At 42.8% G+C, this 25865-nt stretch overlaps 1 protein-coding gene across 2 annotated transcripts in view; it reads left to right on the forward strand.

The window, feature by feature from the left end:
- mgat4b (alpha-1,3-mannosyl-glycoprotein 4-beta-N-acetylglucosaminyltransferase B) overlaps positions 1-25865 on the forward strand; it is a 230308-nt gene that overhangs the window by 172035 nt on the left and 32408 nt on the right. For both annotated transcript variants that reach the window (XM_041840998.2, XM_041841007.2), the window contains 2 exons: positions 1883-1958; positions 9289-9403. In XM_041840998.2, the coding sequence (XP_041696932.1) occupies positions 1883-1958; positions 9289-9403 (191 nt within the window). The remainder of the gene's footprint in view (positions 1-1882; positions 1959-9288; positions 9404-25865) is intronic.

Consider the following 25865-nt stretch of genomic DNA (forward strand, 5'->3'; position numbering starts at 1 on the left):
TCTTGCATGGAGCCCCAGGCCGAGGGAGATTGACAGTTATTTTGTGTTTCTTCCATTTGTGAATAATCGCGCCAACTGTTGTCACCTTCTCACCAAGCTGCTTGGCGATGGACTTGTAGCCCATTCCAGCCTTGTGTAGGTCTACAATCTTGTCCCTGACATCCTTGGAGAGCTCTTTGTTCTTGGCCATGGTGGAGAGTTTGGAATCTGATTGATTGATTGCTTCTGTGGACAGGCGTCTTTTATACAGGTAACAAGCTGAGATTAGGAACACTCCCTTTAAGAGTGTGCTCCTAATCTCAGCTCGTTACCTATATAAAAGACACCTGGGAGCCAGAAATCTTTCTGATTGAGAGGGGGTCAAATACCTATTTCCCTCATTAAAATGCAAATCAATTCATAACATTTTTGACATGCGTTTTTCTGGATTTTTTTGTTGTTATTCTGTCTCTCACTGTTCAAATAAACCTACCATTAAAATTATAGACTGATAATTTCTTTATCAGTGGGAAAACGTACAAAATCAGCAGGGGATCAAATACTTTTTTCCCTCACTGTATGTGCCTCCTCATGGTGAATGTACCATCCATTTACCAGATGGGAATAAAGGCCTTAGGGGAGAGAACCTCATAATCTTTATTGTGCATGTGATGTGGTGCGTCACCAAGCCTATCTCCCGGCACAGCTGATATTCATAAAGCATATCAAGCAGTTAGAAAGAAATATTTTGATTCAAATGTTTACACATTGTTCTTTGGAAATGACTGTTTGCATATCTAATCAAGCCTTATTGTGTTGTTTTCTGTTATAGGTACACATTTCAATGTGTACACCATGTACAAACTTTGATGTAGGCCTAGCTACAAGATTTGCTCCTCGTTTGCCTCGAACAATTGCTTTATCTTTATATAGCCACAATATAAATGATTTAGGTTACTATTTCAGCCTAGCAAAGGATTATGTATGTCTGAAGCCATTGCATGTGTTGTTATTGTAAAGTAAGATTTGAATGGGCAAACAGATTTTAGGAATGGTGCTGCCGGAGGGCCGTCTTTTATTGGATGAAACTATGAGAAGTAAGTTGCGTTCAGGGGCATTCTTCTCCTGGTGTAGTAGTTGCTGCCTGCTGTATGGCTGCTCTAATCAGTGTGTTATTTTTCCCTTTTCATGTTATCGATGCCTGTTTTCATCACAGTGTGTTTATACAAACTACTCTGTGTGTGTGTGTGTGCATGAGGTTCCTATGTTTGGTTCCAATAGGCATAGCTAATCGAATTGAGTGTGCGTGAAGACAGTAACTTGGCAAATAGTTGTTTTCCTTACTCATATTTTCAATATCTCATTGATATCCAGTGACAAAGACAACCTTGTGTTTTGCTCCTAATCTGAACCAGGAGCCACTAATCCACTTCCTGCTTCTCCTCGCTCTCCTCTTACACAAGAGGATAGAGGACTAGGGGCACGGCCCCGCTTAGACCAGAAGGTTATGGTTTCCATTTATTGACTCTTACGACAATACATACAGTTCCTACGTTATGAATTCAGATGCAGAACATGTGTCCGAGTTATAACAAAGTGAGTTATGCCAAAGTGAGACACTGGCTTGTGTACCCAGGCCTGAATGCCAATGAAATAGTAGTACGTCGGATAAATTCCCTCAGTGTTATGTCGGTATGCATGGATATGGATCATGTGTTGATGCTGAAGTGTGTGTCTGTGTCTGTCTCTCTGTGTGTGTCTGTCTGTCTGTCTGTCTGTCTGTCTCTGTCTCTGTCTCTGTCTCTGTCTCTGTCTCTGTCTCTGTCTCTGTCTCTGTCTCTGTCTCTGTGTGTGTCTGTGTGTGTCTAATCGCATCCTCTGTCATTTTCCTCTTTCTTTCCAGATGGCGGACAAAGCAGAATTTGGATTACTGCTTCCTCATGATGTACGCCCAGTCCAAAGGGACCTACTATGTGCAGGTACGAAACCTCAAGCCTCTTGAAGTATGCATCTGTTTACAGTGTTTTCTGTAAAGACTGAAGAAATTACTATATTCTGCATTGTGAAATGAGAATCTAGAAGTGTGTAAACACTATGAACTGTTTGTTCTGGGAATAATAGTTCTGACATGGCAGTGCTTGGAACTACATTGCTCACAGGGCAGCCATTGCGCAGAACCTTCGGGCAGGTGGCACTCCACTTCAGCTTTCCACGCTATAGTCCTACAGAAGCAATCTAGAAAGCAATCGTGAGGGTGACAGAGCAATAACATTAGCCCCAGTCGTCTCCCGCCGCCGGGGCTGCATTCGTGAGAGCCGACAAGCGCCTGCTGTTTAGATTTTTGATTTGACTTATTAGGATCCCCATTAGCCGACGCCAATGGCGACGGCTAGTCTTACTGGGGTCCGACACATAATGAAAAATACATTGCAGACATACATTTAAAAACATTAACATGTAGTGTGTTTGTGTGTGTGTGCGCATCTATCAGTTACACATACATGTCAGTACATACACACAACAAGTAGGTCACATGGGGAAGAGGCGTTGTTCCGTGAGGTGTTGCTTTATTAGTTTTTTGAAATTAGGTTTTCTGTTCACTTGCGCTATATGAGATGGAAGGGAGCTCCATTCATGGCTCTGTATAATACTGTACATTTCCTTGAATTTGTGCTGGTGGCATGTCTAGTGGGGTAAGTGTGTGTGTATGTTGACTATGCAAACAATTTGGAATTTCCAACACATTGTTTGTTATAACATTTATTTCACATGACCCATCAATTTAGACAATTGTGTCTGGGTAAGCATCATCTAATAATTATATTTTTATCTGGGCACTTTATGTTTTTGATATTGCTACTATGCAAGTAACCATTTCACTGGACCGTTTACACCTTCTGTATCCTGTGCATGTGACAAATAAACATTGATTTTATTTGATATAGTGTGTGTTTACCAGAGACGGTAATGTGAAGAGCAACAGGACCTGCACCAAAGTCAGATTAGGATATAGGCCAATGACTAGATAGTGTATTTTTAGCTGGAGTTTTTCCTTATTGTAGGCTACTACTTTGACCACTTTTAGTCTTGAAATCTTTGGTTGTTTAGTACACTCACTCTGTATAGCACATGGCCTCATGTGAATCCTTAAAGAGATGGGTGGGGCTAAGGCTTAAGCGGGTGTGAACGATGCTGAATGGGTGTAGACAAAGAAGAGCTCTCCAGTAGGTCTACCAAAACATTCAAGGGCCATTTCCTCAAAAGTGGGGTGTCAAGTTTATTACATTTACATTGACATTTTAGTCATTTAGCAGACGCTCTTATCCAGAGCGACTTACAGTTAGTGAATACATATATATATATTTTTATACTTGCCCCCCCCCGTGGGAATCGAACCCACAACCCTGGCGTTGCAAACGCCATGCTCTATCAACTGAGCTACATCCCTGCCGGCCATTCCCTCCCCTACCCTGGACGACACTGGGCCAATTGTGCGCCACCCCATGGGTCTCCCGGTCGCGGCCGGCTGCGACAGAGCCTGGATTCGAACCAGGACAGAGCCTGGATTCGAACCAGGATCTCTAGTGGCACAGTTTGCACTGCGATGCAGTGCCTTAGACCACTGCGCCACTCAGGAGAACGTTCAAAGCAGACGTTCAACGTATCAACGTTCAAAGCAGAATGTCTTTCCCATTTTTCCTCAACTGCAGTGTATGATATAACATTTTCTAGCTCTGAGTCTCTACTTTTATCCAATGTAAAAAATAATTTTAAAAAATCTAATTTTGCTACATAGGACCGATTCCAGGTAGTGGGTCACATTTTGTCTCCTGCAACTTCTTCAACAGCAGCACCCTTCATTACCAGATTCAGCTGAGGTCTAGAACTTAAGGAATGATTTGTACCAAATACAATGCTCTTAGTTTTAGAGATGTTCAGGATTAATTTATTACTGGCCACACATTCTAAAACTGACTTTAACTTTTTGTTATCGGTTTCAGTGACTTCATTAGCTGTGGATGCTGACACGTACAGTACCAGTCAAAAGTTTGGACACACCTACTCATTCCAGGGTTTTGCTTTATTTTTACTATTTTCTACTTTGAAGAATAATAGTGAAGACATCAAAACTATGAAATAACACATATGGAATCATGTAGTAACCAGAAAAGTGTTAAACAAATCAAAATATATTTTATATTTGAGATTTTTCGAAGTAGCCACTCTTTGCCTTGATGACCGCTTTGTACACTCTTGGCATTCTCTCAACCAGTTTCATGAGGTAGTCACCTGGAATGCATTTCAATGAACATATGTGCCTTGTTAAAAGTTAATTTGTGGAATTTCTTTCCTTCTTAATGCGTTTGAGCCAATCAGTTGTGTTGTGACAAGGTAGAGTTGGTATACAGAAGATAGCCCTATTTGGTAAAAGACCAAGTCCATATTATGGCAAGAACAGCTCAAATAAGCAAAGAGAGATGACAGTCCATCATTACTTTAAGACATGAGGTCAGTCAATCCGGAACATTTCAAGAACTTTGAAAGTGCAGTCGCAAAAACCATCAAGCGCTTTGATTAAACTGGCTCTTATGAGGACCGCCACAGGAAAGGAAGACACAGAGTTATCTCTGCTGCAGCGGATAAGTTCATTAGAGTTAACTGCACCTCAGATTGCAGCCCAAATAAATGCTTCACAGAGTTCAAGTAACAGACACATTTCAACATCAACTGTTCAGAGGAGACTGTGTGAATCAGGCCTTCATGGTCGAATTGCTGCAAAGAAACCACTACTAAAGGACACCAATAAGAAGAAGAGACTTGCTTGGGCCAAGAAACACAAGCAATGGACATTAGACCGGTGGAAATCTGTCCTTTGGTCTGATGAGTCCAAATGTGAGATTTTTGGTTCCAACCGCTGTGTCTTTGTGAGACGCAGAGTAGGTGAATGGATGATCTCCGCATGTGTGGTTCCTACCATGAAGCATGGAGGAGGAGGAGGAGGTGTGATGGTGTGGGGTTGATTTGCAGGTGACACTGTCAGTGATTTATCAAGGCCCACTTAACCAGCATGGCTACCACATCATTCTGCAGCAATACGCCATCCCAACTGGTTTGCGCTTAGTGGGATTATCATTTGTTTTTCAACAGTACAATGACTCAAAACACACCTCCAGGCTGTATAAGGGCTATTTGACCAAGAAGGAGAGTGATGGAGTGCTGCATCAGATGACCTGGCCTCCACAATCATCCGACCTCAACCCAATTGAGATGGTTTGGGATGAGTTGGACCGCGGAGAGTGAAGGAAAAGCAGCCAACAAGTGCTCAGCATATGTGGGAACTCCTTCAAGACCATTGGAAAAGCATTCCTCATGAAGCTGGTTGAGAGAATGCCAAGAGTGTGCAAAGCTGTCATCAAGGCATGGGTGGCTACTTTGAAGAATCTCAATGGTTGTGGCAGGTCATTGGTAAAAATAGAAAAGAGTAGAGGGCCTAGAGAGCTGCCCTGTGGTACACCACACTTTACATGTCTGACATTGGAGAAGCTTCAATTAAAGAAAAACCTCTGAGTTTTATTAGATAGATAGCTCTGAATCCACGATATGGCAGAAGTTGAAAAGCCATAACGCAAGTTTTCTCAACACCAGATTATGGTCAATAATATAGTATCAAAGGCTGCACTGAAATCAAACAGTACTGCTCCCACAATCTTCTTATTATCAATTTCATGAAGCCTTAACAGTTCTAACAGTCAGTTTCCTAACAGGTGCATGTTTATCAATAATTGGATGAAGCAATTTCATAAATTCATCAAGTGCATCGTCTGGATGCTCCTTATTAATCACATCAGACCAGCAAATATTTTTAACATCATCCACAAAAGAGTCACAGCAAAATCCTTATTTCTAAGGCTACATACAGTGGGGGGGAAAAGTATTTAGTCAGCCACCAATTGTGCAAGTTCTCCCACTTAAAAAGATGAGAGAGGCCTGTAATTTTCATCATAGGTACACGTCAACTATGACAGACAAAATTGATTTTTTTTCTCCAGAAAATCACATTGTAGGATTTTTTATGAATTTATTTGCAAATTATGGTGGAAAATAAGTATTTGGTCAATAACAAAAGTTTCTCAATACTTTGTTATATACCCTTTGTTGGCAATGACACAGGTCAAACGTTTTCTGTAAGTCTTCACAAGGTTTTCACACACTGTTGCTGGTATTTTGGCCCATTCCTCCATGCAGATCTCCTCTAGAGCAGTGATGTTTTGGGGCTGTCGCTGGGCAACACGGACTTTCAACTCCCTCCAAAGATTTTCTATGGAGTTGAGATCTGGAGACTGGCTAGGCCACTCCAGGACCTTGAAATGCTTCTTACGAAGCCTCTCCTTCGTTGCCCGGGCAGTGTGTTTGGGATCATTGTCATGCTGAAAGACCCAGCCACGTTTCATCTTCAATGCCCTTGCTGATGGAAGGAGGTTTTCACTCAAAATCTCACGATACATGGCCCCATTCATTATTTCCTTTACACGGATCAGTCGTCCTGGTCCCTTTGCAGAAAAAACAGCCCCAAAGCATGATGTTTCCACCCCCATGCTTCACAGTAGGTATGGTGTTCTTTGGATGCAACTCAGCATTCTTTGTCCTCCAAACACGACTGAGTTGAGGTTTTACCAAAAAGTTCTATTTTGGTTTCATCTGACCATATGACATTCTCCCAATCCTCTTCTGGATCATCCAAATGCACTCTAGCAAACTTCAGACGGGCCTGGACATGTACTGGCTTAAGCAGGGGGACACGTCTGGCACTGCAGGATTTGAGTCCCTGGCGGCGTAGTGTGTTACTGATGGTAGGCTTTGTTACTTTGGTCCCAGCTCTCTGCAGGTCATTCACTAGGTCCCCCCGTGTGGTTCTGGGATTTTTGCTCACCGTTCTTGTGATCATTTTGACCCACGGGGTGAGATCTTGCGTGGAGTCCCAGATCGAGGGAGATTATCAGTTGTCTTGTATGTCTTCCATTTCCTAATAATTGCTCCCACAGTTGATTTCTTCAAACCAAGCTGCTTACCTATTGCAGATTCAGTCTTCCCAGCCTGGTGCAGGTCTACAATTTTGTTTCTGGTGTCCTTTGACAGCTCTTTGGTCTTGGCCATAGTGGAGTTTGGAGTGTGACTGTTTGAGGTTGTGGACAGGTGTCTTTTATACTGATAACAAGTTCAAACAGGTGCCATTAATACAGGTAATGAGTGGAGGACAGAGGAGCCTCTTAAAGAAGAAGTTACAGGTCTGTGAGAGCCAGAAATCTTGCTTGTTTGTAGGTGACCAAATACTTATTTTCCACCATAATTTGCAAATAAATTCATAAAAAATCCTACAATGTGATTTTCTGGATTTTTTTCCCTCAATTTGTCTGTCATAGTTGACTTGTACCTATGATGAAAATTACAGGCCTCTCTCATCTTTTTAAGTGGGAGAACTTGCACAATTGGTGGCTGACTAAATACTTTTTTTCCCCACTGTAAAAATACTGGTCAGGCCATTAATTTGGCTGTGCCCCCATAGGATGACAATGCCCCTATCCACAGAGCACGAGTAGTCACTGAATGGTTTGATGAGCATGAAAACGATGTAAACCATATGCCATGGCCGTCTCAGTCACCAGATCTCAATCCAATTGAACACATGGGAGATTCTGGAGCGGCGCCCGAGACAGCGTTTTCCAACCATCAACAAAACACCAAATGATGGAATTTTTTGTGGAAGAATAGTGTTGCATCCCTCCAATAGAGTTCCAGACACTTGTAGAATCAGTTACCTGTACCTGCAACGTCAAAAAGGTGCCCGCTACCTGACCCTAAAACACAGCAAACAGACAAAAAAACTAAACAGGTGCATATGCTTAAACACATCCCCACTCCTCGTTAGCGGGCATACTTTAGCCACTAGGATGGAAACATTTACCTTCAGGCTATACTCAAACCCTACACCCCAACCCGAGCACTCCATTCTGCCACCTTTGTTCTCTTCGCCCTCCCACCCTTACGGGGGTCAGCTTCCGCTCAGCCCGGTCAAACTCTTCTCTGTCCTGGCACCCCAATGGTGGAACGAGCTTCCCTCTGACGTTAGGACAGCAGAGTCCCTGCCCATCTTCCAAAAATGCCTGAAACCCTACCTCTTCACGGATTATCTTGATTAATCCCACAGCACCCCCCCCCCCCCCCCACCCCCCCACATTAAAAAAAAAATGAAACAAAACTAAATCTAACACCCTTGCCTTTCGTGAACTAACACTCGCACTTGACTTTTTTCTACTAGCACTGACTTTGCTGATAGCTACTTTATTGAGGAAAAATATTCTTACTATGACTGAGATATGTGGTTGTCTCCCCAGCTATCTAAAGATGAATGCACTAACTATAAGTCGCTCTGGATAAGAGCTTCTGCTAAATGACTAAAATGTCAATGTAAAATGGAAACCGATGGAAACTGACATGTTTATTCCGCCACCGGCTGGAAATAGGATAACGGCCATCTGTTGCAGCCCAATGTACAGTATCACCCTGGCTCTGCGTCCGACTCACAAAACATGTATCCAGGCTGTCTCCACCTCGGTCCTCACTCACGGTGGGAGAACAGGGGGCGAGAGGGAAGCAGGGTGAGATGGGAAGTGACAGGGGTTGCGTGGGCCCAGTGCTGGAGGCTTGCCTCAGATAGGAGAGGAGCTCATTATGCCACAGTTTAATCCTTCCTAATCACCTCATCTGTTTAGTGACACACACGGAGCAGCCGTCACTTCTCTCAACATGGCTGTCGAGCTGTCTTTTTTCTTTTTTGTTCCTTCTCTTTTTGTTTTAGTTGTAGTTTAGAGTGGGAGTCTACACCTGTCGTTTACTGATTTGCAGTCGTGTGTCATCTCCTGTTCAAGTCTCTTGACACATTTGAAGCTTTAAAAATGTGATGCTTAAAAAATAAAATTTTTAAAGGATAAAGGACAGAGTGTACAGACAATGTGATGAAGTAATTGTACTAGACAATATGCTGAGTCATACAAATGTGTATTACAGCGTAATTTCACATTGTCATTCATGTTGTGTAATGTTTTCAACACCTTCCAGAGTTTTCAATTATTGAATAGTCATGGCCATATGGCTGCAATCACAAAAACCCATTGCTACAAATTACACCAATTAGTATTTAATTAAACGTAATGACTGGGAATTGTCACATTAATGAGAGAAATAAGAACATAACAGAATGCTTATCTCTTTATTTCCCTTTTTTCTTCTCTGACTTTCTCTCTCTCTCAGCTGGAGGATGACATTGTGGCGCGTCCGAATTACTTCACCACGATGAAGAACTTTGCCCTGCAGCAGCCTTCCGAGGAGTGGATGATCTTGGAGTTCTCCCAGCTGGGCTTTATCGGTAAGCCTCAGCCCGTTCCAAAATAGCTAGCATAGCGCTAACGTTGAGTGTGTAAGCTAAAGAGCAACGACTCAGCGTTACAGAGCTACAGCCAGAAGAACTAGCCTATAGTGCTCTAATACTGAATGTGTGAGTTAAAGATTTACAACTTAAGATTCTTATCAAGGCAGCCCCAAAAGAGGGACTAACAATGAACCCCTAATTAGGACACTGATACTTGAACATCGGGCAAGACACATGAACTTGAAAGCCGCTCGGCTATTCAAAGGCATAATCCTGACAAATGGCAAAGGTAAGCTATTTTAGTCAGAAGGTTATGATCAAATCAACAGCTTGGCAGGGAAGTTGTTTCAAAGCTCCCTCCAACTCGTCAGAACTCAATTTAAAAGTACCCACTTTGAATTAAAGCCGCCAAAATTAATTGAAACGTCAACCTCCGTTTGATCTCTGCTGTAATTATACTGTCGCGAGTAATCAATTACTTATATCTTCCGGAATCTATCAGTGTGGGGTAGCTGGCATGTGAAAATAGCACTTGACTGGGGCTGAAGTACATTTTAGAGTCAAGGCCATAGTTTCGGTTTGTGAGAGCAGTTCCAACTTTCAAGTAAAGTGAACTGGAGGGAACAAAATGCGGCCAAAGCTTTTCAGTGGTCGCGTTATCATCAGGGAGAGAATGGGGAACACGTGGTGTGTTTTCGGGGCTCGTGCGGAGCTAGTTGTTTTGACAGCCAGCGCAGGGCCTGGTCCCAAGGTAAACTGAACCAAAGAATCCCCTAGTCATTGTTTCTGCAGGGTTTGACACGTGCTAGACACAGACAGACCCCATTGGGTCTATCATGAAGTCCAGCTTTCTAACTACACACATAGACTCACTGTCAGAGTCAATTGTGTTTTTTTAATGAAAATGAATAATGATATACAGTGGGGAAAAAAAGTATTTAGTCAGCCACCAATTGTGCAAGTTCTCCCACTTAAAAAGATGAGAGAGGCCTGTCATTTTCATCATAGGTACACGTCAACTATGACAGACAAATTGTGGAAAAAAATCCAGAAAATCACATTGTTTGATTTTTAATGAATTTATTTTCAAATTAGGGTGGAAAATAAGTATTTGGTCACCTACAAACAAGCAAGATTTCTGGCTCTCACAGACCTGTAACTTCTTCTTTAAGAGGCTCCTCTGTCCTCCACTCGTTACCTGTATTAATGGCACCTGTTTGAACTTGTTATCAGTATAAAAGACACCTGTCCACAACCTCAAACAGTCACACTCCAAACTCCACTATGGCCAAGACCAAAGAGCTGTCAAAGGACACCAGAAACAAAATTGTAGACCTGCACCAGGCTGGGAAGACTGAATCTGCAATAGGTAAGCAGCTTGGTTTGAAGAAATCAACTGTGGGAGCAATTATTAGGAAATGGAAGACATACAAGACCACTGATAATCTCCCTCGATCTGGGGCTCCACGCAAGATCTCACCCCGTGGGGTCAAAATGATCACAAGAACGGTGAGCAAAAATCCCAGAACCACACGGGGGGACCTAGTGAATGACCTGCAGAGAGCTGGGACCAAAGTAACAAAGCCTACCATCAGTAACACACTACGCCGCCAGGGACTCAAATCCTGCAGTGCAAGACATGTCCCCCTGCTTAAGCCAGTACATGTCCAGGCCCGTCTGAAGTTTGCTGGAGTGCATTTGGATGATCCAGAAGAGGATTGGGAGAATGTCATATGGTCAGATGAAACCAAAATATAACTTTTTGGTAAAAACTCAACTTGTCGTGTTTGGAGGACAAAGAATGCTGAGTTGCATCCAAAGAACACCATACTTACTGTGAAGCATGGGGGTGGAAACATCATGCTTTGGGGCTGTTTTTTCTGCAAAGGGACCAGGACGACTGATCCGTGTAAAGGAAAGAATGAATGGGGCCATGTATCGTGAGATTTTGAGTGAAAACCTCCTTCCATCAGCAAGGGCATTGAAGATGAAACGTGGTTGGGTCTTTCAGCATGACAATGATCCCAAACACACCACCCGGGCAACGAAGGAGTGGCTTCGTAATAAGCATTTCAAGGTCCTGGAGTGGCCTAGCCAGTCTCCAGATCTCAACCCCATAGAAAATCTTTGGAGGGAGTTGAAAGTCTGTGTTGCCCAGCGACAGCCCCAAAACATCACTGCTCTAAATGAGATCTGCATGGAGGAATGGGCCAAAATACCAGCAACAGTGTGTGAAAACCTTGTGAAGACTTACAGAAAACGTTTGACCTGTGTCATTGCCAACAAAGGGTATATAACCAAGTATTGAGACACTTTTGTTATTGACCAAATACTTATTTTCCACCATAATTTGCAAATAAATTCATTAAAAATCCTACAATGTGATTTTCTGGATTTTTTTTTCTCATTTTGTCTGTCATAGTTGACGTGTACCTATGATGAAAATTACAGGCCTCTCTCATCTTTTTAAGTGGGAGAACTTGCACAATTGGTGGCTGACTAAATACATTTTTTCCCCACTGTACATCATCCTTACCACTCAGCACTTATCTATGATTGAAACAAAAATATGGCGTTGATTGATTTGAAATTATGATTGGAAAATACCCAAATAAACCCTTCTCTGATGGTCTGTTTTGGTCATGGGATTTATAGTCTGGCTGAAGCTGAATTCCACTTTCTTATGATTGTGGCCTTTGATATTTCTAACATTTCCATTCAGACATCTAAGAGGGGGTCTGGTGTCTTGTGACTCTGCTGATCAGTAAAGAACGAATGACAGCAGCCACTTAAAGGACACCAAGCAGCCACAGCCGCCACACATACACCCAAGCCATTATGTGTGCCTCTGTGTCGTGTGTGTTCACACAAGTGACAACTGAGAGCATTTTCTTTCTCTGAGAAATGGAAAAGAAGAGTATTGGAAGAAGCGTCAGTGAAGTGGTTGCCATGGACCAAGCATTATGAAGACACACTATACTAATTAGCCGAGTGTCATCCAAGAGTAACCCTTTACAAAGGTGACATTTGACCAAAACACCTTCCTCTCTTCCTTTCTCTCTCTGACACACACACACACACACACACACACACACACACACACAGAATCCCCCTCATGTACAGTACACACAATTACACTGCATGCGCCACACACTTTCCAGGAGCTTCTGCTGCTGCACTTTACTCTAATAGGTCCCTGAGTGCTGTTCGGGGCCCAGCTTAACCAGTGATTGATGCCCACTCTCCTCTCCCTCCACTCCATCTCTCCAGCCCCATCTCCCCCAGCAAAGACCTCCCTCATTACTGGGCCCTGTCTATGGAGGCTGTCAAACAATGTGTATAGGACCAGTAGGATGTATAGGGACTAGGGAGTGATGCTGATCTAAGGTCAGTTTTGCGCTTAAAGGTAAGCGTGCGATTGGGGGAGGGCAAGCTGATCTGAGATCTGTGCCCACTGGGAACTTCTACCTATTGGGGAATAGTCTATTGGGAGCCAATTGACTAATAAAACAATAGATTTAGGTGCAATATGTTGCTGCTGGTAGAAAGAATGCTGTCTACAGGGACTACAGTGAGGGGAAAAAAGTATTTGATCCCCTGCTGATTTTGTACGTTTGTCCACTGACAATGAAATGATCAGTCTATAATTGTAATGATATGTTTATTTGAACAGTGAGAGACAATAAACAATAAACATAATAATAACAACAACAAAATCCAGAAAAACGCATGTCAAAAATGTTATAAATTGATTTGCATTTTAATGAGGGAAATAAGTATTTGACCCCCTCTCAATCAGAAAGATTTCTGGCTCCCAGGTGTCTTTTATACAGGTAACGAGCTGAGATTGGGAGCACACTCTTAAAGGGAGTGCTCCTAATCTCAGCTTGTTACCTGTATAAAAGACACCTGTCCACAGAAGCAATCAATCAATCAGATTCCAAACTCTCCACCATGGCCAAGACCAAAGAGCTCTCCAAGGATGTCAGGGACAAGATTGTAGACCTACACAAGGCTGGAATGGGCTACAAGACCATCACCAAGCAGCTTGGTGAGAAGGTGACAACAGTTGTTGCGATTATTCGCAAATGGAAGAAACACAAAAGACCTGTCAATCTCCCTCGGCCTTGGTCTCCATGCAAGATCTCACCTCGTGGAGTTGCAATGATCATGAGAACGGAATCAGCCCAGAACTACATGGGAGGATCTTGTCAATGATCTCAAGGCAGCTCGGACCATAGTCACCAAGAAAACAAATTGGTAACACACTACGCAGTGAAGGACTGAAATCCTGCAGCGCCCGCAAGGTCCCCGTGCTCAAGAAAGCACATATACAGGCCCGTCTGAAGTTTGCCAATGAACATCTGAATGATTCAGAGGAGAACTGGGTGAAAGTGTTGTGGTCAGATGAGACCAAAATCGAGCTCTTTGGCGTCAACTCAACTCGCCGTGTTTGGAGGAGGAGGAATGCTGCCTATGACCCCAAGAACACCATCCCCACAGTCAAACCTGGAGGTGGAAACATTATGCTTTGGGGGTGTTTTGTTTGCTAAGGGGACAGGACAACTTCACCGCATCAAGAGAGAACCTCCTTCCCTCAGCCAGGGCATTGAAAATGGGTCGTGGATGGGTATTCCAGCATGACAATGACCCAAAACACACGGCCAAGGCAACAAAGGAGTGGCTCAAGAAGAGGCACATTAAGGTCCTGTAGTGTCCTAGCCAGTCTCCAGACATTAATCCCATAGAAAATATGTGGAGGGAGCTGAAGGTTCGAGTTGCCAAACGTCAGCCTCAAAACCTTCATGACTTGGAGAAGATCTGCAAAGAGGAGTGGAACAAAATCCCTCCTGAGATGTGTGCAAACCTGGTGGCCAACTACAAGAAACGTCTGACCTCTGTGATTGCCAACAAGGGTTTTGCCACCAAGTACTAAGTCATGTTTTGCAGAGGGGTCAAATACTTATTTCCCTCATTAAAATGCAAATCAATTTATAACATTTTTGACATCTTTTCTGGATTTTTTTGTTGTTATTCTGTCTCTCACTGTTCAAATAAACCTACCATAAAAATTATAGACTGATCATGTCTTTGTCAGTGGGCAAACGTACAAAATCAGCAGGGGATCAAATACTTTTTTCCCTCACTGTATCTCCCATGGGGGGTAAACAATGCTGAGATTGCTATTCACTTTCAATTGAGTAGTAATCTTAGCCTGAGATTGCTTGACGTGGGCTTTCTCCTATTCCACTTATCAAACATATAAAGTGAAAGCTTCTGACAGATAACATAGCCACTGCTGTCACTTGCTGTGCTTATCTAAGCGAATTGAGTACCTGTCAGTTTAGTGTGTGGATCGGATTCCAGGCTTCCCATGGAGGAGATGGGGTTGAGGCATCTTTCCCCCTGTTTCTGTCTTTCTCTCTCTTCCCCATCACTCTCTCTCTCTGTATCTCCCCTATATCTCTCTCATCTTTCCCTCTCTCTCCTCTATTTCTTTCTCTCTCTCCTTCACCCTCTCCGTTAACATTTAAGTTGAGCGCATGGTCCTCGCGGGTAGCCCGGGACGGCGGGCCGGTCCGACAACCGTGACTTAACGCTGCTCACGCACGCTCGCCACAGAGTTTTGATAAGCCGACAGGCTCGCATCTCCCGCCTGTCACAACGAGCAGCTCGCCAAATCACCGCCGCCGGGCCATCAACAGCATTGGTCACGGAAAAGACACCAACCTCGATTCTCCATTGCTTGTTTTCAGTCTGAGGATTAGGAGAGAGGGAGCAGGGGGAGGGAAGAGACTGATTTGAGATCTAGATTTAGGCTTACTGAGCGTTTGAAATAGTTCAAAGTTGTCACCTTTTAGAGATTTTAAACAGACACGAGGTACAGTAGTTAAAAGGAGGAATAGCTATAGGGTTGAGTAATGATACTCTCACATTTTTGCTTCTTCCGTTTCCCTAAAGATGAAGAAAGTAGCCTAGACAACAAGATTGACCAAAAATCAACTCCCATTCTCATAATGCGCTATTACACGTTCATAGAGCTACACAGCCTCTGTATTAGGCTTAGTACAGTCAGTGTTTGTTGTCAAGGGGCTTTAAAACACAATTACATAACATAATTAGTCATCGTCGTGACGATAATGATCCGAGACAAACCAAAACAATATTCCCCTCCTCACAGGATAAGCCATGCGGCGCTAAATACATAATTCCCGCGAGGCAGTGGGGAGGCTTTGTGAGCAGTATTCTGATGGGCTGTGCTCCGACTGGGCTCTCTCAGGTGTTTTTAGGAGCTCTAGCTAGTGGTTAGCGACTGCTCCTGTCTCTCCCTTCTGCTCTCATTAGCATTTTGTGGCTAACTGGCGTGACAGGGCTAGCAGCGAGCACAATCAGGGGGTAGCCATCTGCATGTGTGGATATGCATATGAGTGCAAGGAAATAGGGGGTAGAGAGAGAGAGAGAGGTCATGTCTTCCAGATGACTGAGCAGTGAACAGGACTAGAAGTGGATCATGACCACTGAGACGGACAGGACAGGGTGTCAATCTCAGAGTGTTGATTCATGAAGATTAGTGAGGCAAAGGGGGGGGAGTAGATCTTGTTTGACTGAGTGAGGGGAAAAAAATACTATGAACTGATAGAAAAGGAGGGGAAAACATAGTACAGGGTATCCTACATAAATGAAACAGATAGCTCTCAATAGCCTACTAAGATAAATAAAGATATACGGTCCAAGAAACTGGAACCTGATTCAATTAAAATATTGAACACAAGACTTACTCATTTACTCCAAACCTTGTCTGCTGAAATATTACATATGTTATTATAAAAAATTACACATTTTATAAAAGATCATCCATCATCTTGAATGCGCGTCATGGCAAACAATCAATTATGCTATCATTTTGCAGCACCTCTCGCCGCCATGTGCACAAATTCTTATTAGCGCCCTAGGGATCATGTAGGCACGGAGAAAAATTGGATTTGTCCGTTTAATTTGGACTGCAGTGCTCAACAGTGGGTTTGGCAGTCCAGGGGTGTATCTCAATAGTCTAGATTGGCTTCCTCTCTTCATGTCCTCGCCTTCATCTGCACTGATTTGAATGAACTGGACAGGTGAAAGTAAATATCTGGATGCCAGTCACCATATTGCTTTCACCTATGCTTTCAAATTAGTGCAGAATGAAGGAGAGAAGGTCATTTTAGACTATTGCGTTGCAGCCCAAGTCCTGCATTCAGTACTTATTCAGCAGTCAGAGATTCAAAGCGTATATAAGCACCACATTGTTCTTACACTGTATTCATAGCAGCTTGTTGGTGACAAGGCCAGAGAAAAGCATATATCCTGTCACAATCCTAATATAATGCTGTGTGTTCAGCCTAGAAGTAAATTCCACTGTTCCACCTCTGTATCCCTTCACGCTAGCATTCTCCTGAGTCAGCATTCACTAGCATTACAGCCTTCACCTTCTCCCATGAGTTCATGTAATTTAGATGCATGACACACACACACACACACACATATACAATGCATTCGGAAAGTATTCAGACCCCTTGAGTTTTTCCCCAAAAAAGTTAACGTTACAGCCTTATTCTAAAATGGATTCAATTGTTTTTCCCCTCATCAATCTACACACAATACCCCATAATGACAAAGCAAAAACAGGTTTTTAGATTTTTTTGCTGAAATATCACATTTACATAAGTATTCAGACCCTTTACTCAGTACTTTGTTGAATCACCTTTGGCAGACTCAAGTCTTCTTGGGCATGATGCTACAAGCTTGGCATACCTGTATTCGAGGAGTTTCTCCCATTCTTCACTGCAGATCCTCTCAAGCTCTGTCAGGTTGGATGGGGAGCGTTGCTGCACAGCTATTTTCAGGTCTATCCAGAGATGTTCGATCGGGTTCAACTGTGGGATCTGGCTGGGCCACTCAAGGACATTCAGAGACTTGTCCCGAAGCCACTTCTGCGTTGTCTTGGCTGTGTGCTTAGGATCGTTGTCCTGTTGGAAGGTGAACCTTGGCCCCAGTCTGTACTGAGCGCTCTGGAGCAGGTTTTCATCAAGGATCTCTCTGTACTTTGCTCCGTTCATCTTTCCCTTGATCCTGACTAGTCTCCCAGTCCCTGCCGCTGAAAAACATCCCCACAGCATGATGCTGCCACCACCATGCTTCACCGTAGGGATGGTGCCAGGTTTCCTCCAGACGTGACGCTTGGCATTCAGGCCAAAGAGTTCAATCTTGGTTTCATCAGACTGGAGAATCTTGTTTCTCATGGTCTGAGAGTCCTTTAGGTGCCTTTTGGCAAACTCCAAGTGGGTTGTCATGTGCCTTTTACTGAGGAGTGGCTTCTGTCTGGCCACTCTACCATAAAGGCCTGATTGGTGGAGTGCTGCAGAGATGGTTGTCCTTCTGGAAGGTTCTTCCAACTCCACAGAGGAGCTCTGTCAGAGTGACCATTGGGTTCTTGGTCACCTCCCTGACCAAGGCCCTTCTCCCCCGATTGCTCAGTTTGGCCAGGCAGCCAGCTCTAGGAAGAGTCTTGGTGGTTCCAAACTTCTTCCATTTAAGAATGATGGCAGCCACTGTGTTCTTGGGGATCTTCAATGCTGCAAGACATTTTTTGGTACCCTTCCCCAGATTTGTGCCTCGACACAATCCTGTCTCGGAGCTCTACGGACAATTCCTTCGACCTCTGGCTTGGTTTATGCTCTGACATACACTGTCAACTGTGGGATCATATATAGACAGGTGTGTGCCTTTCCAAATCATGTCCAACGTATTGAATTTACCAAGGATGATCAATGGAACCAGGATGCACCTGAGCTCTATTTCGAGTCTCATAGCAAAGGTGTGAATACTTGTGTAAATTTTTTTTTTTTGCAAAAAAATTACAAACCTGTTTTGCTTTGTCATTATGGGGTATTGTGTGTACATTAATGAGACCTAAAAAAATATATCCATTTCAGAATAAGACTGTAACATAACAAAATGTGGAAAAAGTCAAGGGGTCTGAATACCTTCTGAATGCACTGTACATATACACACACACACATGCATAGGGAATGGTCCCCCCTCAAAAGAAAGACTACTACACAGGGCACGTTCTACACAGGGCACCCTTGTTTAATTACACATCGCCCCTTGTTACTGTTGACAAGCCCATCAAGGCCCTGATGGGTGAATTACTGATCCATTTACAGCTCTTTGTCTGTTGGCAATGTTAGGGACACCTACAAACAGTGCTTTTAACATGGTGTTTTCAACTTACATATTTTGACAAACAGTACCAGTCAAAAGTTTGGACACGCCTACTCATTCAAGGGGTTTTCTTTATTTTTACTATTTTCTACATTTTAGAATAATAGTTAAGAAATCAAAACTATGAAATAACACATATGGAATCATGTAGTAACCAAAAAAGTGTCAAACAAATCTAAATATATTTGAGATTAGAGATTTTTCAAATAGCCGCCCTTTGCCTTGATGACAGCTTTCCACACTCTTGGCATTCTCTCAACCAGCTTCACCTGGAATGCTTTTCCAACACTCTTGAAGGAGTTCCCACATATGCTTAGCACTTGTTGGCTGCTTTTCCTTCACTCTGCCATCCGACTCATCCCAAACAATCTCAGTTGGGTTGAGGTTGGGGGATTGTGGAGGCCAGGTCATCTGATGCAGCACTCCATCACTCTCCTTATTGGTCAAATAGCCCTTACACAACCTGGAGGCGTATTGGGTCATTGTCCTGTTGAAAAACAAATGATAGTCCCACTAAGCCCAAACCAGATGGGATGGTGTATCACTGCAGAATGCTGTGGTAGCCATGCTGGTTAAGTGTGCCTTGAATTCTAAATAATCACAGACAGTGTCACCAGCAAAGCACTCCCACACCATAACACCTCCTCTTCCATGCTTTACGGTGGGAACTACACATGCGGATATCATCCGTTCACCCACACCACATCTCACAATGACACAGCGGTTGGAACCAAAAATCTCAAATTTGGACTCATCAGACCAAAGGACAAATATCCACCGGTCTATTGTCCATTGTTCATGTTTCTTGGCCCAAGCAGATCTTTTTCTTATTGGTGTACTTTAGTAGTGGTTTCTTTGCAGCAATTCAACCATGAAGGCCTGATTCACACAGTCTCCTCTGAACAGTTGATGTTGAGATGTGTCTGTAACTTGAACTCTAAGCATTTATTGAGGCTGGTAACTCTAATGAACTTATCCTCTGCAGCAGAGGTAACTCTGGGTCTTCCATTCCTGTGGCAGTCCTCATGAGATCCAGTTTCATCATAATGCTTGATGGTTTTTGCGACTGCACTTGAAGAAACGTACAAAGTTCTTGAAATGTTCCGTATTGACTGACCTTCATGTCTTAAAATAATGATGGACTGTTGTTTCTCTTTGCTTATTTGAGCTGTTCTTGCTATAATATGGACTTGGTCTTTTACCAAATAGGGCTATCTTCTGTATACCCCCCTACCTTGTCACAACACAGGTGATTGGCTCAAACGCATTAAGAAGGAAAGAAATTCCACAAATTCACTTTTAAGAAGGCACACCTATTAAGTGAAATGCATTCCAGGTGACTCATGAAGCTGGTTGAGAGAATGCCAAGAGTGTGCAAAGCTGTCATCAAGGCAAAGGGTGGTTACTTTGAAGAATCTCAAATATAAAATATATTTTGATTTGTTTAACACTTTTTTGGTTACTACGTGATTCCATATGTGTTATTTCATAGTTTTGATGTCTTCACTATTATTCTACAATGTAAACATTTTTAAAAATAAAGAAAAACCCTTTAATGAGTAGGCGTGTCCAAACTTTTGAATGGTAGTGTACATGGTTATTGTGTATGTTTATTTATACAGTAATTATTATTCAACATGTCCTGGGATTTGAGCTCACAAATGTGTCTAAAATATCCCAATGTCGATAAAACAAAATAAGCAAGACAAGGTGGGATAATTTTTTGGGGGATGGTGAAATAGATTATGCGACAATTGCGGTGGAAATGCTTTTATACACAAATATTGATATAAAACCCATCCTATCGCAGGAAACTTGGAGTCACGCGATTTTATGTTTTGTTTTAATATCCCCATGACGTGGAAAAGCATGCAGAGTTTATAGGCACATTAAATACATTTTGATGAGCTTTATAACTTATTTCATAACAATCATTTATGGTGGTTAAGTGCACAGTGTTGAGCTTCATGCAAATTTCCACTAAATATCGAGGGTAAGCTATTATTTTAATAATGCTGGTGACATGATAATCGGTGCTTGGCTGACAATTATCATACGTCATCATATAACCTGCCCTGTCCACTCTATCAGCGGACTGTCTGTAGAGCATATACCAAAACCAGATTGGGCAAGTTTGCTATATTATCGCTACAGAAAACCATCGGTAGAGTTGAAAATCTCATGGAAACCCATTTAACTTTAAAAAATATATATTTGGTACATTTAACCACAAAAGTAATTTGTATTGTTATCATGCACAGCCTTTTAAATGCAACAAGTCAGTTTAATGGAAAAACCCCTCTGTTGGGAAAATGTGGATCCTGTTTTTATGCAGATTTTAGAATATTTGCATGAAAATATTTCGCCAATTGTATGGTAACTTGTTCTACACTTCAAAGTAAATGTCAGCTATGTTAAAAATACACTCAAGAAAAACGTTTTAATTTATCATAGTGATTCATGAGTAACATTAAAACAGAATAATATTCCACACCAACATTAGACAACTGTACAGAAAACCCTCAAATTGCTGAAATAAGTAAATCAAATAAATGATGAGACAATAGTCAGATTAACTGATAACTAGAATAGCAGTGCAGATGGCACATTTTTGGTAAGTGCAGAGATGTATTCTAGATATTTAATTTGTAGGGGACTTCTGAGAATGCTACAGACTTTGTGGCGCAACATAAAGATCCGCGTACCCCAAATCCAGAGGTTGTGAGTTCGAATCCCTGGTTGGGTCATATTGAAAAGTCAGTACTAAGTGATGTCAAATGTATACATATGGCCACTGGTTTTGCATGATTTTTGCTGAACACCTTTCTACTTACCTTAAAACCCCCATACAATGTCATTACTTTACTTATAGTGGGTTGGGACACATGGGACCATCATGCGATGTCCTAACGACTGTCCTGAGAATGTCTTGAAGATGTCCTCACATGGTCATCAACGACGTCCTGGTAACTTATAGTGAACTAGACAAAGGTCCCCCATAGAATGTTCCCTTGGGACCATCACGCGACTTCCTAATGACAAGTAAAATGAAGGTCCTGAGTGACATCCTGGTAACTTACAGGGAATACAAAGGTACATCAGAGAACGTTCCCATGACTGTGTTTTGGGTCACCACATATCCAGATTGGATGCATTTAAGATGCATTAGTTTGTATCCATGAAGCTTCCCATGTCGGCACAGTTGATCAAGAAGGAATAACGCTATGTCAAGGAGGTTCGGTTGTTTTTTCCACCTGCTGTAGAGCCGTAGAGAACTCGAATTTCTCCACAATTTAGGTAAACTAATGACAACACCATCTACAGTATGTGTGTGTGTGTGTGTGTGTATATATATATATATATATACACACACATACTGTATTTAAACTCCTGACTCCGACATTGCTCGTCCGAATATTATATATTTCTTAATTCCATTCTTGTACTTTTAGATTTGTGTGTAATGTTGTGAATTGTTAGATATTACTGCACTGTTGGACCTAGGAACACAAGCATTTCGCTGTACAGTAAGGGAAAAAAGTATTTGATCCCCTGCTGATTTTGTAAGTTTGCCCACTGACAAATAAATGATCAGTCTATAATTTTAATGGTAGGTTTATTTGAACAGTGAGAGACAGAATAACAACAAAAAAATCCAGAAAAACGCATGTCAAAAATGTTATGAATTGATTTGCATTTTAATGAGGGAAATAAGTATTTGACCCCCTCTCAATCAGAAAGATTTCTGGCTCCCAGGTGTCTTTTATACAGGTAACGAGCTGAGATTAGGAGCACACTCTTAAAGGGAGTGCTCCTAATCTCAGTTTGTTACCTGAATAAAAGACACCTGTCCACAGAAGCAATCAATCAATCAGATTCCAAACTCTCCACCATGGCCAAGACCAAAGAGCTCTCCAAGGATGTCAGGGACAAGATTGTAGACCTACACAAGGCTGGAATGGGCTACAAGACCATCGCCAAGCAGCTTGGTGAGAAGGTGACAACAGTTGGTGTGATTATTCGCAAATGGAAGAAACACAAAAGAACTGTCAATCTCGCTTGGCCTGGGGCTCCATGCAAGATCTCACCTCGTGGAGTTGCAATGATCATGAGAATGGTGAGGAATCATCCCAGAACTACACGGGAGGATCTTGTCAATGATCTCAAGCCAGCTGGGACCATAGTCACCAAGAAAACAATTGGTAACACACTACGCCGTGAAGGACTTAAATCCTGCAGCGCCCGCAAGGTCCCCCTGCTCAAGAAAGCCGTCTGAAGTTTACCAATGAACATCTGAATGATTCAGAGGAGAACTGGGTGAAAGTGTTGTGGTCAGATGAGACCAAAATCGAGCTCTTTGGCATCAACTCAACTCACCGTGTTTGGAGGAGGAGGATTGCTGCCTATGACCCCAAGAACACCATCCTCACCGTCAAACATGGAGGTGGAAACATTATGCTTAGGGGGGGGGGTTTTCTGCTAAGGGGACAGGACAACTTCACCGCATCAAAGGGATGATGGACGGCGCCATGTACCGTCAAATCTTGGGTGAGAACCAAGGCAACAAAGGAGTGGCTTAAGAAGAAGCACATTAAGGTCCTGGAGTGGCCTAGCCACTCTCCAGACCTAAATCCCATAGAAAATCTGTGGAGGGAGCTGAAAGTTTGAGTTGCCAAACGTCAGCCTCGAAACCTTAATGACTTGGAGAAGATCTGGAAAGAGGAGTGGGACAAAATCTCTCCTGAGAAGTGTGCAAACCTGGTGGCCAACTACAAGAAACGTCTGACCTCTGTGATTGCCAACAAGGGTTTTGCCACCAAGTACTAAGTCATGTTTTGCAGAGGGGTCAAATACTTATTTCCCTCATTAAAATGCAAATCAATTCATAACATTTTTGACATGTGTTTTTCTGGATTTTGTTGTTGTTATTCTGTCTCTCACTGTTCAAATAAACCTACCATTAAAATTATAGACTGATCATGTCTTTGTCAGTGGGCAAACGTACAAAATCAGCAGGGACATCATGTCTCGCTCCATCCACCAACGCCACGTTGCACCACAGACTGTCCAGGAGTTGGCGGATGCTTTAGTCCAGGTCTGGGAGGAGATGCCTCAGGAGACCATCCGCCACCTCATCAGGAGCATGCCCAGGTGTAGGGAGGTCATACAGGCACGTGGAGGCCACACACACTACTGAGCCTCATAAAATGTGAAGAAGTCCAAGGGGTCTGAATACACTGTATGTGTTTGTGGGTGTGTGCAGGCGTGCATGTGTGCATGCCTGCTTCCCTGCTTCTGTGTGCGAGTGTGCACACACATAAGTGTCCTTGTGTCTTTTAAGTGTGTTTTCCTCTGTCTGAAAGTGCCAGAGTGTGAGTCTGTGTGTGCGTATGCATATGCATGCTATAGAGGGATGGAGGGAGAGAGAGAGAGGGGTGAGATGAGGGGAAACGAGGTAGTGAGGGAGTCATTTGGAGGCAGTGGAGGGTGAATAAGCGGATAGGTGAATACTGATGAAAACTCATCTAGTGGCAACTCACTCGCTCTTTACCCAAGATGCACCTGGGTGCATATCTTACCAGTGCACCCTGTGGACTATCTCTCCTTCTGTCTCTCTCCCTTTCCCTCTCCCACCCCTCTCTTCTCTCTACCCCTTTCCTCTGTCTGTCTCCCTCCCTCTCAGCATCCTCTTGCTCTCTCTCCTTTTCCCCCTCTCTCTCTCCTATTCACTCCATCTCTCTTTCTCTCTTTCTCTTTCTCTATCCCCTTTACTCTGTCTTTCTCTCTCTCTCTGGCTGTGTACCTAACAGCGCTACATCTGGTACGTGTATCTACTAAATATGAGATAACAGCCCTAAAACTTCCTAGAAATGGAACGGTTGGTTTATGCCAGTGGTCTTCAACCCTTTCTTGCCCAGGGACATTTTTGTTGAACATTATTTGAGCTTGTAATGCATCACAATGCATCTTTGAAAATGATCTACAACATACTTAATGAATATAACACAGCTTTGGCGAAACCCCTGTCTCAAAAACAAATGTTTTTTACCGCTTAGAACTTTTGAAAATGAAGCTTCTCCTCCCAACCGTGCCGTTCTGCTCGTAAAATGATGACTAACTTTACCCACTTCATAAAATGAAAAATTGCTATTGGGTAAACTATATTTACTTGACTATAAAGTTGAATCCACCCTCCTCCTAAAATGAACGTATTAAAACGATTATGATGATTATTCTGCCAGCCCTACTCCAAACACATGTTCGCTAATAGCAGCTGTTTAGCTGGTTAAACAAAAGTTAGTGTTGTGTTGGCAAAAATGAATGTACAAGTCAAGAAAGCTTTCCAGCAGCCAGCATAACTTGCCGCGACTGGGACTCGTGGGAGCTTTTTCAAAGCCTATGTCAGATACTCCAGTGAGCGTAATTAGCTCCAATACAGTGCATTCTGAAAGTATTCAGACCCCTTGACTTTTTCCACATTTAGTTACGTTACAGCCTTATTCTAAAATGGATTAAATTATTTTTTCCCCTCATCAATCTACACACAATACCCCATAATGACAAAGTGAAAACAGGTTTTTCGATTAAAAACAAAACAAATTTATAAACAGATACTGTATTTACATAAGTATTAAGACCCTTTGATATGAGACTCGAAATTTAGCTCAGGTGCATCCTGTTTCCGTTGATCATCCTTGAGATGTTTCTACTACTTGATTGGAGTCTACCTGTGGTAAATTCAATTGATTGGACATGATTTGGAAAGGCACACACCTGCTTATATAAGGTCCCACAGTTGACAGTGCTTGTCAGAGCATAAACCAAGCCATGAGGTCAAAGGAATTGTCTGTAGAGCTCAGAGACAGGATTGTGTTGAGGCACAGATCTGGGGAAGGGTACCAAAACATTTCTGCAGCATTGAAGGTCCCCAAGAACACAGTGGCCACCATCATTCTTAAATGGAAGAAGTTTGGAACCACCAAGATTCTTCCTAAAGCTGGCCGCCTGGCCAAACTGAGCAATCGAGGGAGAAGGGCCTTAGTCAGGGAGGTGACCAAGAACCCGATGGTCACTCAGACAGAGCTCCAGAGTTCCTCTGTGGAGATGGCAGAACCTTCCAGAAGGACAACCATCTCTGCAGCACTCCACCAATCAGGCCTTAATGGTAGAGTGGCCAGATGGAAGACATTCCTCA

The sequence above is a fragment of the Coregonus clupeaformis genome, chromosome 2 (assembly GCF_020615455.1).
Source record: "Coregonus clupeaformis isolate EN_2021a chromosome 2, ASM2061545v1, whole genome shotgun sequence".
Lineage (NCBI taxonomy): Eukaryota > Metazoa > Chordata > Actinopteri > Salmoniformes > Salmonidae > Coregonus > Coregonus clupeaformis.